Raw genomic sequence first — 16,450 nt, 5'->3', positions numbered from 1 at the left:
AACCCCACATATTTACCTCTAACCTACACATCCTGGGACACTAAGGCGTAATTTAGCACGGCCAATCCATACAACCCACACATCTTTGGACTGTGGGAGGAAACCGGAGCACCCGGAGGAAACCCCCGCAGACACGGGGTAAACTCCACACAGACAGTGACCCGAGACCGGAATTGAACCCAGGTCTCTGGCACTGTGAGGCAGCAGTGCTAACCACTGTGCCACCAAGAAAGAAGTTGAAATATTTTCTTTTAAAACTTCAAAACGTGCAGTGTCTGCGTCTGTGTGGGGTTCCTCCAGGGGTACTCCAATTTTCTGCTACAATTTAAAGATGGGTTAGGTGGATTGGCCACGCTAAATTGTCCTTTTGTGTCAGGGGGATTAGCAGGGTGAATACATGGGGTTATGGGGATAGGACTTGGGTGGGGTTGTGGTCGGTGAAGGCTCGATGGGCCGAATGGCCTCTTTCTGCACTGTAGTGGTTCTATGATTCTATGATACTAATCACATGTGCAAATCCCAATCATGTATGTTGCTACGCTTAATTTGTTTTTCCATTAAATGTAAAGAGATCACCTGATGTTATTTTGCTGGGAGCATACTTCAATGTGATTAGCTACTTACCCTGCTTTGATGACATCATTAAATGGTTGAAATAAGAACTGGAAGAACCAACCTGGCCCCTTCAGCAACTTAACAAATAACCTTTCCTTGGCCAGCACTGGTGTGGCATGCAATTTCACGGGGTAACTGCTTCTGAAATCCATCACCGCTATTGTGTAGTTGCTATGATGGCTTTAGATGGATAATGCCAAGTCAATGAGAAACAAATTTGAGGGACTTGGAGGGCTTTAACATCACTGCAAGATGCAGGCTCACCCCCTGGGTACACAAAAGTTGACAAATATCAAACATTGAATTGCCAACCCCGCCCACTGAAAATAAATCCGGCCCCATAACTCCAACAAGCTCTGATGAAGGGTCATCCAGACCCGAAACGTTGGCTCTATTCTCTCTGTAAGAAGTTTAACAACACCAGGTTAAAGTCCAACAGGTTTATTTGGTAGCAAAAGCCACACAAGCTTTCGGAGCTCTAAGCCCCTTCTTCAGGTGAGTGGGAATTCTGTTCACAAACAGAGCTTATAAAGCTTATAACACAGCGGATCGCAGGAAAATCTGGAAAATGCTCAGTGATTCATCGCATCGCCACAGGGTGCGCTACTGAGGCCCAAGAATTTGATAGGCCATTCGGCCCTTCGAATTTGATAGGCCATTCGGCCCTTCGAGTCTGTACTGGCTCTACGACAGAGCATCTTATCTAAGAGCATCTAACCCAGGCCCACTCCACCTCACTCCGGCCCCCACTCTATCCACGTAAGACCACGCATTTACCCCGCTAATCTCGGTGGCACAGTGGTTAATCCTGCTGCCTCACAGCGCCAGGGATCCTGGTTCAATTCCGGCCTCGGGTCACTGTCTGTGTGGAGTCTGCACGTACTCCCCGTGTCTGCATGGGTTTTCTCCGGGTGCTCCCGTTTCTTCCCACAGTCCAAAGATGTGTGGGTTAGGTGGATTGGCCATGCCAAATTGCCCCTTAGTGTCAGGGGGACTAGCTGGGGTAAATATGTGGGGTTACATGGATAGGGGTGGGTGGTATTGTGGTTGGTGCAGACTCGATGGGCTGAACAGCCTCCTTCTGCACTGTCGAGATTCTATGGGATTCGATGTGTCTAATCTCGCCAACATCTTGGAACACGAAGGAGCAATTTAGCATGGCCAATCCACCTAACCTGCACATCTTTGGACTGTTATCAATACTACTCATGTGAGAGGCCTTGGGACATTAAAGATGCTACACAAATGCAGTTTGTTGCTGTTGTTGAACCATTTAGCTGAGCCTATTTCAGCTGCCCGCCTCCATTTTGTTTCTCTATGGCCTGTTGCCTCTTTAAAGCCTTCACTAGGCCAGGACAATGATCCGCCACTGTTCCTCACTCAGCTAACGAGACGGAGTTTGCAGCAGGTAAGAGGCCGGCTCCTGCCCGCCGCTACATTCCCATGGCAGAACCTTTTTTCTTTAGCACGGGCGGGAAAAAGCGGCACTGAGGCCGACAGCCCCAACGGCAACTTTCTCTGCCATGTTGTTGGAGAGATTGAAACAGAAGCCAAACCCGGGCTCAGCGTTGTCACACTGGCGGGGCGGGCTGTGATCGAGTCCGCTTCGCCAACGGTATATTCTTCAACAGGGCGCCATTTATAAAGGCAGCCCCAGAACAGAAAAGTAAGAATGGAACCCCCCCCCCAACCCTCAGCGCCTGGGCAGTGCCCAGGGGAAGTGCCTGAGGAGTGCCAAGGATCAGTGTCTGGGTACTGCCTGTGCTTGGTCTCCCCCCCCCCACCACTTCATCCCCCCTCCCCAACTCCCCACCAGCAATGCACTTACCTGAGCTACTTTGGTGGGTTTGCCTGCCAAGTGCACACCATTGGAGGCCGCTTGTAATTCACTCTGGTGTACCCTCACGCCGATGTGAATGGATGGGGAGGTGTTGGCCTAGTGGTATTATCACTAGCTCAACATAATCACATTCCCGCCTTCACATTTCCTATTGAATCTTGATTAAGGTCATGTAGCATCAGCATTAATCCAGAACCCGGGTTCGAATCCCGCCAGGGCAGATGATGGAATTTGAATTCAATAAAAAAATATCTGGAATTAAGAATCTATTAGAAACACAGAAGAACTACAGCACAATACAGGCCCTTCAGCCCACAAAGTTGTGCCGAACATGTCCCTACCTTAGTGATTACTAGGCTTACCTATAACCCTCTATCTTACTAAATTCCATGTGCTTATCTATAGAAAAACTACAGCACATTGTATTGATGACCATGAAACCTTTGTCGATTGTCGGAAAGACCCATCTGGTTCACTGATGTTCTTTAGGGAAGGAAATCTGCCATCCTTACCCGGTCTGGCCTACATGTGACTCCAGAGCCACAGCAATGTGGTTGACTCTCAACTGCCCTCGGGCAACTAGGGATGGGCAATGCTGGCCAACTAGCATTTCTCTTCCTCACACTATGAGCTCAACATAATCACATTCCCGCCTTCACATTTCCTATTGAATCTTGATTAAGGTCATGCAGCATCAGCTTTCTTCTTCTAAATATTTGATTTGATTTATTATTGTCACCTGTATTAACATACAGTGAAAAGTATTGTTTCTAGCTAGCTATACAGACAAAGCATACCATTCATAGAGAAGGAAAGGAGAGAGTGCAGAATGTAGTGTTACAGTCATAGCTAGGGTGCAGAGAAAGATCAACTTAGTGCAAGGTAGGTCCATTCAAAAATCTGACAGCAGCAGGGAAGAAGCTGTTCTTGAGTCGTTTGGTACGTGACCTCAGACTTTTGTATCTTTTTCCCGATGGAAGAAGGTGGAAGAGAGAATGTCCGGGGTGCGTGAGGTCCTCGATTATGCTGGCTGCTTTGCCGAGGCAGCGGGAAGTGTAGACAGAGTCAATGGGGGGTTGGTTTGCGTGATGGATTGGGCTACATTCACAACCCTTTCTTGTGGCCTTGAGCAGAGCAGGAGCCCAGACCAAGCTGTGATACAAACCAGAAAGAATGCTTTCTATGGTGCATCTGTAAAAGTTGGTGAGAGTCATAGCGGACATGCCAGATTTCCTTAGTCTTCTGAGATCCATTAGCAACAATATTGTAGAGAAAACAATTTGCGCTCTTCAATTTCTTGGTATAATTTACTCATGCACATCCCCAACATGTTAAATATCCATTAGCTAAATGACTAATTATAAGGAGAGGAAAGTCACATATATAAACTGCGGCAAGAGGGAAAACTGATTGGGTGCGGTGGTACATGAGCCCCCGGTCTTCATCTCTGAGACTGCAACTCAAATCCAAAGCAGATTAATGGGATTAAGAGTTTCTCTATGCGTTGCCTTAAGGAAAGAAGAAAAATATCCCCCAAATAATTGAGCTGCCAAAATTATATCGGCCTCCCCGCTCTGCGAGTTGTTTTAAGAACGCCTTGAATCTGCTTTGATGGTTTTGGAGAACTCAGTGAGGATCATTTTCCGCTTGGATTCCAGGACAGGAACCCTTTGGAGAGAGGGTCTCCCTATCTTTATAAAGCCACCTGGCTTTCATTCTATTGATGGTGATGGAGTCAGAGTCAGGTGGCTCCAGGAACTCTGCAGCAGAGGAGGCAAGAGTTAGCCCCGTTGTGGAAGACTTTCACTCCTTGATGTTCACCACCTGCAGAAAGGCTCTCGCTTGGGGTTCTTTCGAAGTTACACCTGAACTGTAAAGTGGACAGCAATCCCAATGGCCAGGACCACCAGCCCGGCTAGAATGGCGAGTCCACGGCGAATGATCAGCTGGATAGGCGACAAGATGCCTGCTGTTAGGTTGGAGCTGTTGCTCGCTATCAATATGGTGCGTTCCAGCTGGTCTGGTTCTTCCTGGTTCTGTGATGATGCCAAGTTTCCATCTTCTGTAACATCTGAAACACACAAGTTTTACAATTATCTGTAACACAAGGCCCATTGCTAGGGCAGGTTTCGTCAGATAAACATTGCAGTCTGTACTTGGTCTGTTATCTGCCCAATGTTGTGTGAGCCAGCGTTGATGTGGCCCTTGCGGTTCCAGATGGTAGAGGTCGTGGTTTTGGGGGATGCTGCAGAAATGCCTCGGCAAGTTGCTGCAGTGCATCCTGTGGAAGAGATGGTGCAGACTGCAGCCACAGTGTGTCCATGGTGGAGCTGGGTGGCTACCTCAGTCAGTTTCAAGTAAAATTCAAGGACAAAGTCTTGGAACAAGTTTCATCAGCAAGGAGAGATGGATCAGCCATTGGGAACACAACGGGCTCCCATGAGGGTGAATAATGGAAGTTATACACACAGGATAAGACACTTAGCGCTCCTGATGTCTGTGACTGGCTGCATGTCTGGTGCTATGCACCTGAGACAGGAGAGGCAATGGCACAGTGGTATTGTCACTGGACTAGCAACCCAGAGACCCAGGGTAATGCTCTGGGGACCCGGGTTCGAATCCCACCATGGCAGATGGTGGAATTTAAATTCAATCAAACATCTGAAATTAAAAGTCTAATGACGACTATGAAACAATTGCCATAAAAGCCCATCTGGTTCACCAATGTCCTTGAGGGAAGGAAATCCTTGCCCAGTCTGTCCTACCTGTGACTCCAGGCCCACAGCAATGTGGTTGACTCTTAACTGCCCCCTCAAGAGCAATTAGGGATGGATATCAAATGGGCCAGCGATTCCCACATCCCATGAAAGAATAAAGAAAGAAGAAATTACCATAGACAGAGGAATCGATTTCCGCCACTATGTTGGGGTCCATTCCCTTCCTCAGACCTGTTCTCTCTTGAGCCTGAGGGAAAACGTAACTGGAGTTAACGGTTAAATTATTTCTTTGCACACTCGCCAGCCCAGCAACTCACAATATCCCCACAAGCACTCCTCATGCTTAATAGGTATTTAACTGGGGCGGCAGGGTGGCACAGTGGTTAGCACTGCTGCCTCACAGCGCCAGGGACCCGGGTTCAATTTCCGGTTTGGGTCACTGTCTGTGCGGAGTTTGCACATTCTCCCCGTGTCTGCGTGGGTTTCCTCCGGGTGCTCCAGTTTCCTCCCACTGTCCAAAGATGTGCTGGTTAGATGCATTGACCCGAACAGGCGCCAGAGTGTGGCGACATGGGGAATTTCACAGTAACTTCATTGCAGTGTTAATGTAAGCCTACTTGTGACACTAATAAATAAACTTTAACTTGGGGGTAATTTTAAGCGAATGTTCTGCATGGGAGACAACAGATTCATACACCACTCGATGTTGACTTCAAATGGAGGCTAAAATCGGGAGGAATATAAAATTAGCATTACACCCAATCCCATCATTCACCTATGGCTGCATTGTATTCTAATCGCTCTGTGGTGAACCATCGTTGCTTCCCACTGGATAGTACTGAGCCAGGGTCTGGCCAGTACTACAAGGATGTACATATGTTACTGTTGGGTTGTGCTACTTGTTGCTGTTGGGGTTAGGGTGGGGTTGTTACACCTTTGTACTGTAGTGTTGTGGTACATCCCAGTCGGGCTCCGCCTCCTGGGAGAGGTATAAAAGTCCCTGCTCTGGCTGGGACCCCTTCAGTCTGGGATAGTGTATATAATTATTGGCTGCTTCATTACAGTAAATAAAAGCCTTTTATTTCCCGAGCATCTGGCCTCGTGTTTGAGAAGCGCATCACGCTCCTACACTATACAAAAGTGACAGACTGTCTTTTCACACACAGGGCGAAGGACAAGTACTAAAAACACATGTCCAGCATTGAAACATTACCCAGGACTCAGGTCTGTGATGGTAACTCCCACGGTCCCCCTCTCCATGTATCAGTCTCCAGGTAACACAGCTCAGAACGTTACAGGCCACTTTTCCCCTACCTTGAGCAGCCAATGGGATTTCTCAGTTCTGTGCATACACCGAGAATAATCCTACACTGAGCCAATTGCAAACATACAAATCAGGGACAGGCCATTCAGCCCTCGAGCTGTTTGCCCATATATCGGGCTTGGGTTCATTGTGTAGACTGTCAAGCACAGAAACAGGTAATTCGGTCCAACTGCTCCATGCTATTTCTGCTCTGCATGAGCTTCCTCCAATCTTTCGCCATCCCACCCTCTGATTACAACCCTCTATTCCTTTCTTCCTCAAGTCGATTGACCTTCCCCTTAATGGTATTGCCTTTGTTCAACCACTAATTGAAAGTGTTAAAGATGTCAAGAGAGTTAGCTCATTTTTTAAAATGTGGAGCTTTTTATAAAAAATCACCACTTGCTATTTCACTCTGTTGACATAAGCCTGAGGGTTACCATTACAGGATTTGTGCTTCATGACTGATTTTACAACCTAATATTATCACAGCAGGGTGCCTGTTAAGTGAGCAGTTTGATTGACAGCTCCAAGTGATTATGTAATAGAAATGTTTGTGTTCATAAGAGATTATTTGAAGGAATGTCAATGTATTGAATGATTTTGTTTTCCATACCGTGACATAATCTATTGACACATAACATTATTGTAGGTCAGCAGGATTCCTGAGGTCTTCATGGTGGATACTAGGTGGTTGGAATGGATAGAGCAAGGGGAATTAGTGGGCTGTTATTCGTTTTATGCATTTAATAACTAACAAAATGCTGGGGCACTTCCAACCAGATTGCCTCAGCATCTGGCAGTCTCCACACTGGTTCCTGGGTTTGGTGAGCCCAACCTCTAACAAAGCCCGCCACCCACCCCACCCACCACCACCATCTACCACGAGCTGGGACCATTCCTGGGCATCTCCTGCTTCCAGGTTGAATGTGGTGTGGGCAAATGTGCCTGCCCACCAAGGGCATTCTGGGAGAGGACAAAATGGCCGTCTGTGATTCAAGGTGGGACTTTTTCTTTTTGACTTCCTTCCCAATTCTTAACGCGATTCAAGCATGTCAGACCAAAGCACCCCAACAGGGGCGCCAACAGATTTCATGGCGCAATAAATCTCTTGCCTCTTCCGCAGCTCGGTTCCAGTTCATCTTGAAGATCACTGTCAAGAGGAGGGCTGACAGCAGGAAGGTACCAATTGCCAATCCCGTCCAAAGACCTGGAAGAAACAACAAGAACTATACTTTCTAACATACTCTGTGGGTACCTGGTACAGCTGTCCAACTACACAGAACAGGAAGATGCCAGGGGAACAGTACCTATGGGGATGGTGGCATAGTGGTAACATCACTGGACTAGTAATGCAGAGACCTGACTGAAAGATCTGGAGACACGAGTTCAAATCACACTATGCCCCCTGGGAGAATTTAAATTAAATTAATACATCTGGAATAGAATGCTGGTCTTATTAATAATGTTCATAAAACTAAATGGGGCGGCACGGTGACACAGCGGTTAGCGCTGCTGCCTCACAGCGCCAGGGACCTGGGTTCGATTCCCGGCTTGGGTCACTGCCTGTGTGGAGTTTGCACGTTCTCCCCGTGTCTGCGTGGGTTTCCTCCGGGTGCTCCGGTTTCCTCCCACAGTCCCAAAGACGTGCTGGTTAGGTGCATTGGCCATGCTGATCTTGCCCTTAGTGTCAGGGAGACTAGCTAGGGTAAATGCTTGGGGGTTATGGGGATAGGGCCTGTGTGGGACTGTGGTCAGTGCAGACTTGATGGGCCAAATGGCCTCCTTCTGCACTGTAGGATTCTATGATTCAATGATACTGCATTCTTGTAAAAACCCATTTTGTTCACTAATGTCCTCAGAACCATAGAAAGGTTACAGCAAAGGAGGAGGCCATTTGGCCCATCTTGTCCATACCAGCCCGAGGACATCCGAGCCCACAATCTAATCCCGCCTTCCTACACCCGGCCCATAGCCCTGTAGCTTTCAGCACTTAAGGTGCAGATCCAGGTACATTTTAAAAGAGTTTAGGGTCTCTGCCTCCACCACCAACTCAGGCAGTGAATTCCAGACACCCACCACCCTCTGCGTAAAAAAGTCCTTCCTCATGTCCCTTCTACACCTACTGCCACTTATCTTGAATCTATATCCCCTGGTTCTAGAATTCTCCACCAAGTGAAACAATTTTATCCTGTCCGCTCGATCTCTTCCCCCTCAGAATTTTGTACACCTCAATCAAGTCACTTCTCAGCCTTCTTTGTTCTAAGGAAAGTAACACCAACCTATCCCCACTCTCCTCATAGCTACACGTTTCCAGCCCTGGCAACATTCTTGTAAACCTCCTCTGCACTCCCTCCAGAGTAATTGCCTCAGGGAGGGAAATCTGCCATTTGTACCTGGTCTGACCTACATGTGACTCCAGACCCACAGAGCAATGTGCCCACTCCCAAGAATGAATAAAGAGGAAAGGGGCAGGTGTCACGACTGAACTCCATCTGCTCCATCGCAAACACCAGCAAGATGGGAGTTAATTGCTAGCATCCCACCGTCAGCACCTCACGAATTCTCCACAAATGGCCTGATTATTTTGGTGGATTTCCACTCATGTTCCACACTCCTGACTGGTTCTACATATTAAGAGTTTTAACAACACCAGGTTAAAATCCAACAGGTTTATTTGGTAGCAAATACCATTAGCTTTCGGAGCGCTGCTCCTTCGTCAGATGGAGTGGAAATGTGCTCTCAAACAGTGCACAGAGACACAAAATCAAGTTACAGAATACTGATTAGAATGCGAATCCCTACAGCCAGCCAGATCTTAAAGATACAGACAATGTGGGTGGAGGGAGCATTGAGCACAGGTTAAAGAGATGTGTATTGTCTCCAGACAGGACAGCCTGCAAGACCAGGGGGAAAGCTGTGGGGGTTACTGATAATGTGACATAAATCCAACATCCCAGTTTAGGCCGTCCTCATGTGTGCGGAACTTGGCTATCAGTTTCTGCTCAGCGACTCTGCGCTGTCGTGTGTCGTGAAGGCCGCCTTGGAGAACGCTTACCTGAAGATCAGAGGCTGAATGCCCGTGACTGCTGAAGTGCTCCCCTGGTTCTACATATAACATATAACAGAGCGGTGAAGAAGGCATTTCGCACACTTCATCAGTCAGGGCATTGAGTATAGGAGTTGGGACGCTATGTTACAGTTGTATAAATTGTTGGTGAGGCTGAGCTTGGAGCATTGTGGACAGTTTTGGTCACCCTGTTATAGAACAGACATTGATAAACTGGAAAGATGCAAAGAAGATTTACGAAGATGCTGCCAGGACTAGTGGGCCTGAGTTATAGGGAGCGGTTGGCCAGGCTAGGGCTTTATTCCTTGGAATGTAGGAGAATGAGGGTTGACCTCATTGAGGTGTATAAAACCATGAGGGGCAGAAACAGGATGAACTCACATTGGGCGGGTTTTTCCAGCCGTACTCACCCCAAGGCCGGACATTCCTGCCTGAGGTCAACGGACCTTTGCATGGTCCATGTCACGCCCGCTACGATTCCCGTGGTGGGTAGGACAGAAAAATTCCACCCAGTGTCTTTTCCCCAGGGAAGGGGAATTGAAAACTAGAGGGTACAGGCTGAAGGTGAGAGGGGAGAGATTAAAAAGGGACCTGAGGGGAAACCTCTTCACACAGAGGGTGGTGCGTGTATGGAATGAGCTGCTAGAGAAAGTGGTTGAGGCAAGTTCAATAGCAGCATTTAAAAAGCATTTGGATAAGTACATGGATGGGAAAGGATTAGAGGGATATGGGCCAAACGCAGGCAACTGGGACTAGCTGGGAGGGCACCATGGTCGGCATAGGCCGAAGGGTTTATTTCCGTGCTGTATTTCTCTATGACTCTCTGACAAGGCACATGATGGCAGAAGGAGGTGGGGGCTTATGAAGGGGTTTCCTCAGCTGGAACCCCCGCCATAGGAAGCCATGTTTAAAAATTGAAGAGAGCTAAGAAGCCATACTTTATTTCTGGCATCCTGAAAGTCCGCGATGTGAGTCAGTTCATCAAACTCATGAGGAGAACAGTAGGAGCTCACACCTCACTGACCGGGTCTTCTTCAAAATGTGGAGTCGCCATGGTAATCATTCCCCCCCACCGCCACCAAAATTATTGGGATAACTTTTAAGGAAAAATTAGCTGTGCTGTCCAAGGGCTCACCGAGAATTCCAAGCTTGGCTGCAAACATCAGCGAAATTCCCACAGGGATCGCGACAACGTAGAAAACAACCAGATTAGCAACCGCTCCGATCTTCTGCTTCCCTGTTCCTCGAACAATGCCACTAGCTACCCCCTGCAGCGGAGAACAAGATCAGAGAAGGTTTCAGGGGTGAGATATTGCAATTGCAACGAGCAAAGGGAAACTATTTCTACGGGGTTTAAACGAATACAAGTTATTCATAACAACATGAGAATTAGGAGCAGGAGTTGGACATACTGCCCCTCGAGCCTGCTCCACCATTCAATAAGGTCATGGCTGACCCTGTACATTGACTCCATAATGAATTTTCTCTGTTTCTGTGAGATCCCCACTCATTATTCTAAACTCCAAAGAGAAGGGCGGCACGGTGGCACAGTTGGTTAGCACTGCTGCCTCACAGCGCCAGGGACCCAGGTTCAATTCCCGGCTTGGGTCACTGTCCGTATGGAGTTTGTACATTCTCCCCGAGTCTGTGTGGGTTTCCTCCGGGTGCTCTGGTTTCCTCCCACAGTCCAAAGATGTGCGGATTAGGTGGATTGGCCATGCTAAATTGTCCCTCAGTATCCAGGGGGACTAGCTAGGGTGGATGCATGGCATTGTGTGGTTGGGGCTTGGATGGGATTGTGGTCGGTGCAGACCCGATGGGCCGAATGGCCTCCTTCTGCACTGTAGGGATTCTATGATTCTATAAGAGGCCCACTCTACACAAAATCAATGAGAGTGGGGAGTAAATGGACCATTATCTCACCTCCAGTCAGAATCTGTACCAAAGACCAAGGCTGACCATATAAGGAATTGTCTGCCTCTAATTCCTATAACTCCAGAGTGCTCAAACATTTACACCCTCTGGTCAGAGTTATCCATGCACAGAGATCAAGTAAGGACAGTGCCAGGCTTATTGGTTTGGCTTTCACAGTTGAACAGTCTACTGTGACTTACTTGCCTTGGTGCAGCTCCAACAACACTCAAGAAGCTCGACACCATCCAGGACAAAGCAGCCCGCTTGATTGGCACCAGATCTACAAACATCCTCTCCCTCCACCACCGACGCTCAGTAGCAGCAGTGTGTACTATCTACAAGATGCACTGCAGAAATTCACCAAAGATCCTGAGGCAGCACCTTCCAAACCCATGCCCACTTCCAACTAAAAGGACAAGGGCAGCAGATACATGGGGAACACCACCACCTGCAAGTTCCCCTCCAAGCCACTCACCATCCTGAATTGGAAATATATCAGCCGTTCCTTCGCAGTCGCTGGGTCAAAATCCTGGAATTCCCTCCCTAACGGCATTGTGGGTCAACCCACAGCACGTGGATTGCGGCGAATCAAGAAGGCAGCTCACCACCACCTTCTCAAGGGGCAACTAGGGATGGGCAATAAATGCTGGCCAGCCAGCGATGCCCATGTCCCATGAATGAATTTTTTAAAATTACCAAACATACAGTTAAAACTAGTGGGAGCCTTCGCCGATTAACTTCTAATGCAGAAGGTAATGGATTCAAGCCCCACTTTAGAGATCTCGGCTGACACCTCAGTGCACTGCTAAGGGAGTGCTACATTGTTGGAGGTACCATTCTCTTGATGAGGTACTCATAATTTGACTGCCATGTCTGCAATCTCAGGTGGGCACAGGAAGATCCCATGGCACTACTTGAAAAGGAGTAGAGAGTTCTCAAGGACAATGTTTATTCCTCAACTGACACCTCAAGTAAAAAACATACGGATTAGTAATTTACCACATCGCTTTTTGTCGAGCCTGGAATGTGCACAAATTGGACGTCAAATCAATGCTAAACAATGCCGACCGTACTTAGAAAATAATTCATCGTCTGAGAGACACTGGGACATCCTGTGAGCAGGAACAACAGTACTTTGTGTATATCGATCAATTCATTCATTCACCCATCCCGGACCCCACGCACCCTGTACATTCTCTCTTCCACCTTCTTCCATCGGGAAAAGGTACAAAAGTCTGAGGACACGTACCAACCGACTCAAGAACAGCTTCTTCCCTGCTGCCGTCAGACTTTTGAATGGACCTACCCCGCATTAAGTTGATCTTTCTCCACACCCTAGCTATGACTGTAACACTACATTCTGCACCCTCTCCTTTCCTTCTCTATGCTTTGTATGTATAGATCGCAAGGAACAATACTTTTCACCGTATACTAATACATGGGCGGCACAGCTGCACAGTGCTTAGCGCTGCTGCTTCACAGCACCAAGGACCCGGGTTCGATTCCCGGCTTGGGTCACTGTCTGTGTGGAGTCTGCACGTTCTCCCCGTGTCTGCGTGGGTTTCCTCCGGGTGCTCCGGTTTCCTCCCAGAGTCCAAAAGACGTGCTGGTTAGGTGCGTTGACCTGAACAGCTGCCGGACTGTGGCGACTAGGGGAATTTCACAGTAACTTCATTGCAGTGTTAACGTAAGCCTTACTTTTCACTAATAAATAAACTTTACTTTTTATTTTATGTAACAATAAAAAATGAAATCAGGTCAAATCAAAATCAAATCAAATCTACTCTAGAGAGCTGTGGATTCTCAGTCATCGAGTGGATTCAAGACGGAGATGGCTGGTTTTTTGAACACTAAGGGCAGAATTTTACAGGTCTTGCTATTGGAAAGCAGGGTGCAGGGTGGTGGTGCCAGGAAAATAGTGGGAAGCTGTGTTGGGATGGATCCCCGACAGCTTCCCACTTCTGGGGAAATTTCCCACAGCCCACAGAGCACAGAGCTTCACAGCTTCAGGGACCTAGGTTCGATTCCCGGCTTGGGTCACTGTCTGTGTGGAGTTTGCACATTCTCCTCGTGTCTGCGTGGGTTTCCTCCGGGTGCTCCGGTTTCCTCCCACAGTCCAAAGATGTGCGGGTTAGGTTGATTGGCCATGCTAAAATTGCCCTTAGTGTCCTGGGATGCGTAGGTTAGAGGGATTAGTGGGTAAATATGTAGGGATATGGGGGTAGGTCCTGGGTGGGATTGTGGTCGGTGCAGACTCGATGGGCCGAATGGCCTCTTTCTGTGCTGTAGGGATTCTAAGAAGATAAGGCAGGCAACCAATTAGCATGCTTAAAGCTTCAACTGTGGATGGTTTTGTGTGAAAGATCCTACTAAGCTGGTCCTTCTAGAATCGTGAGACCTGTCACGGTCCTTGTAGAAACTTTATTTGCCCGTCATTTTGCCAATGGCAGTACATCCCACCACCCACCACTTGCGGAGGCAGCCAGCCTCATGGAGGTGGCCTCCCTGAGGGAGTCTGAGCAAGGGCATCCCAACAGCCCCAATGGGGGGCCTTCCCTCCACTCCAAGGGGCCTGCCTGCTTGGACCTGTAGGTGGAGAAAGAATGGCCACAGCAATGATTTAACAACAATAGGGGCAATAGTGGTTTTAAAATGGCTATTCTGGCTCAGAGCTAAGCATGCTGGGATTTTTGGCCAACTTATAATTAAAACCAGATGCAGGTCATAAAGTTACTCTGAGTGGGGATTGGAGATACCTGTCTCCTGCCCTGTCTGGGGATGTACCCCATGCCAGACCATGTGGGGAATGTAACTTCAAAGCAGCGTTCTCCAGTTTCTAAACATGCTCACGTCACTCACCGAGCCTATTGCGTCAGACAGGTGGACAGGAGCCAGGATTGGGATCGTTTTGGAAACCAGTTTGATAATTTGCCTGTTTGCGAGAGAGGAAAGGTGTTAAAAACACTGAAACATCAGAAAGTCTGATTTCGTGTTCACGGTTCTCATCCCTTGTTTCCCAAAGAGCTGGAACCTTCTCCAACTGCACATACTCCCCACTTGCCTGGATGGGTGCAGCTCCAACAACACTCAAGAAGCTCGACACCATCCAGGACAAAGCAGCCCGCTTGATTGACACCATATCCACAAACATCCACTCCCTCCACCACCGACGCTCAGTAGCAGCAGTGTGTACTATCTACAAGATGCACTGCAGAAATTCACCAAAGATCCTGAGGCAGCACCTTCCAAACCCACGACCACTTCCATCTAGAAGAACAAGGGCAGCAGATACATGGGAATACCACCACCTGCAAGTTCCCCTCCAAGCCACTCACCATCCTGACTTGGAAATATATCGCCGTTCCTTCGCAGTCGCTGGGTCAAAATCCTGGAATTCCCTCCCTAGCGGCATTGTGGGTAAACCCACAGCACATGGACTGCAGCGATTCAAGAAGGCAGCTCACCACCACCTTCTCAAGGGGCAACTAGGGATGGGCAATAAATGCTGGCCTAGCCAGCGACGCCCATGTCCCACGAAAGAATGAAAAAAAAAATTTTTCTTATTTAGATAAGATGTGGGGATATCGGCGTTGGACTGGGGTAAGCACAGTAAGAAGTCTCACAACACCAGGTTAAAATCCAACAGGTTTATTTGGAATCACGAGCTTTTGGAGTGCCGCTCCTTCATCAGGTGAGTGGAGATGAAGGATCAGCGCTCCGAAAGCTCATGATTCCAAATAACTTTGTTGGACTTTAACCTGGTGTTGTGAGACCTCTTTAAATAAGGTAGATAAAGATCACTGTTCCCATTAGCTGACGATATAAGGACTAAGGGGCACAGATTAATGGTTTTGGGTGAGAGTTGTGGGGTGGGGGATGTGGGGAAGAACGAGTGCGATTTTCCTGGCCCACTGCGCTGCTCAAGAAACACAGGGCGCTGGGAAATGTCAGCATGAGGCCAAAAACGGGAATCACGACCGGTCCGATCTTCCCAGGCCATTTTTTTCCATGCAACCGGCCCCAGCGAGGCTGATTACAATATGAAAACCAGATTTGCCTCTATTTCGCGAACCCGGGAGACAATCGTGCTGGCTCGCTAATGTTTCTGAACCTGCCGGTGGAGGTCCCCATCTATTTCCGGCCTTGGGTCACTGTCTGTGTGGAGTCTGCACGTTCTCCCCGTGTCTGTGTGGGTTTCCTGCGGGTGCTCCGGTTTCCTCCCACAGTCCGAAAGATGTGCTGGTTAGGTGCATTGGCCATGATAAATTCTCCCTCAGTGTACCCGAACAGGCGCTGGAGTGTGGCGACTCAGGGATTTTCACACTAACTTCATTGCAGTGTTAATGTCAGCCCACTTGTGACACTAATAAATAAACTATAAACTTTAAGAAGGTGGTGGTGAGCTGCCTTCTTGAACCACTGCAATTCATCTAGTGTCGATCGTGGAGGGTATTGTTACGGTGGTGGCCTTGTATGCAGACATGGCCCTTCCCACTGGGGACCCCAGTCGATCGTGACTTTCGCTATGGGTTGGGGGGAGGTGGGAGAGAGGGTCAGCTGGGGGCGTATTTGGAAAGCAGTCGATGTGATGGGGTAAGGAGTCAGGAGGGGAGATGCTATCTTCCCGTTACCTTGGCATATTGCCCGCTACGAGAAGCAGTAAATTGTCTACCAGGCCAGTTGAGCCACTTAAGGGCCCAATTAAGGGCTTCAGCAACTTTTGCCCACATTGGGGAGGCTGCTGCCACAGTAGACCACGAGGGAAATACTTCCACCCTCAGTGCGTTGGAGGGAAGGCACTTTTATGGCCGCACCAGGGCTCACAGAGAAGGTCCCCAATGGCAGGGGCCGTCCCTGCACCCAAGGGCACCACTGTAACAACGCCCCCCACCCACCCCACCATACCCAAGGACCTGTCCATCCAGCCCCTGCTTCCCCACAGAAGCTCACTGGTCTTCAAGGATACCTCGGCATTGAGGCGCATCCTCAGC

At 48.5% G+C, this 16,450-nt stretch overlaps 1 protein-coding gene across 1 annotated transcript in view; it reads right to left on the bottom strand.

The window, feature by feature from the left end:
* LOC144501864 (multidrug and toxin extrusion protein 1-like) overlaps window positions 1–16,450 on the bottom strand; it is a 127,993-nt gene that overhangs the window by 82,139 nt on the left and 29,404 nt on the right. Inside the window, exons 13-14 of the mRNA XM_078225909.1 lie at window positions 14,315–14,391; window positions 10,681–10,806 (exon numbers count right to left, since the gene is read on the bottom strand). Of these exons, the coding sequence (XP_078082035.1) occupies window positions 10,681–10,806; window positions 14,315–14,391 (203 nt within the window). The remainder of the gene's footprint in view (window positions 1–10,680; window positions 10,807–14,314; window positions 14,392–16,450) is intronic.

This window comes from Mustelus asterias, chromosome 12 (assembly GCF_964213995.1).
Source record: "Mustelus asterias chromosome 12, sMusAst1.hap1.1, whole genome shotgun sequence".
NCBI lineage: Eukaryota > Metazoa > Chordata > Chondrichthyes > Carcharhiniformes > Triakidae > Mustelus > Mustelus asterias.
The sequence above is the reverse complement of the archived record's forward strand: the minus strand, read 5'-3'. Positions and strand labels throughout refer to the sequence as shown.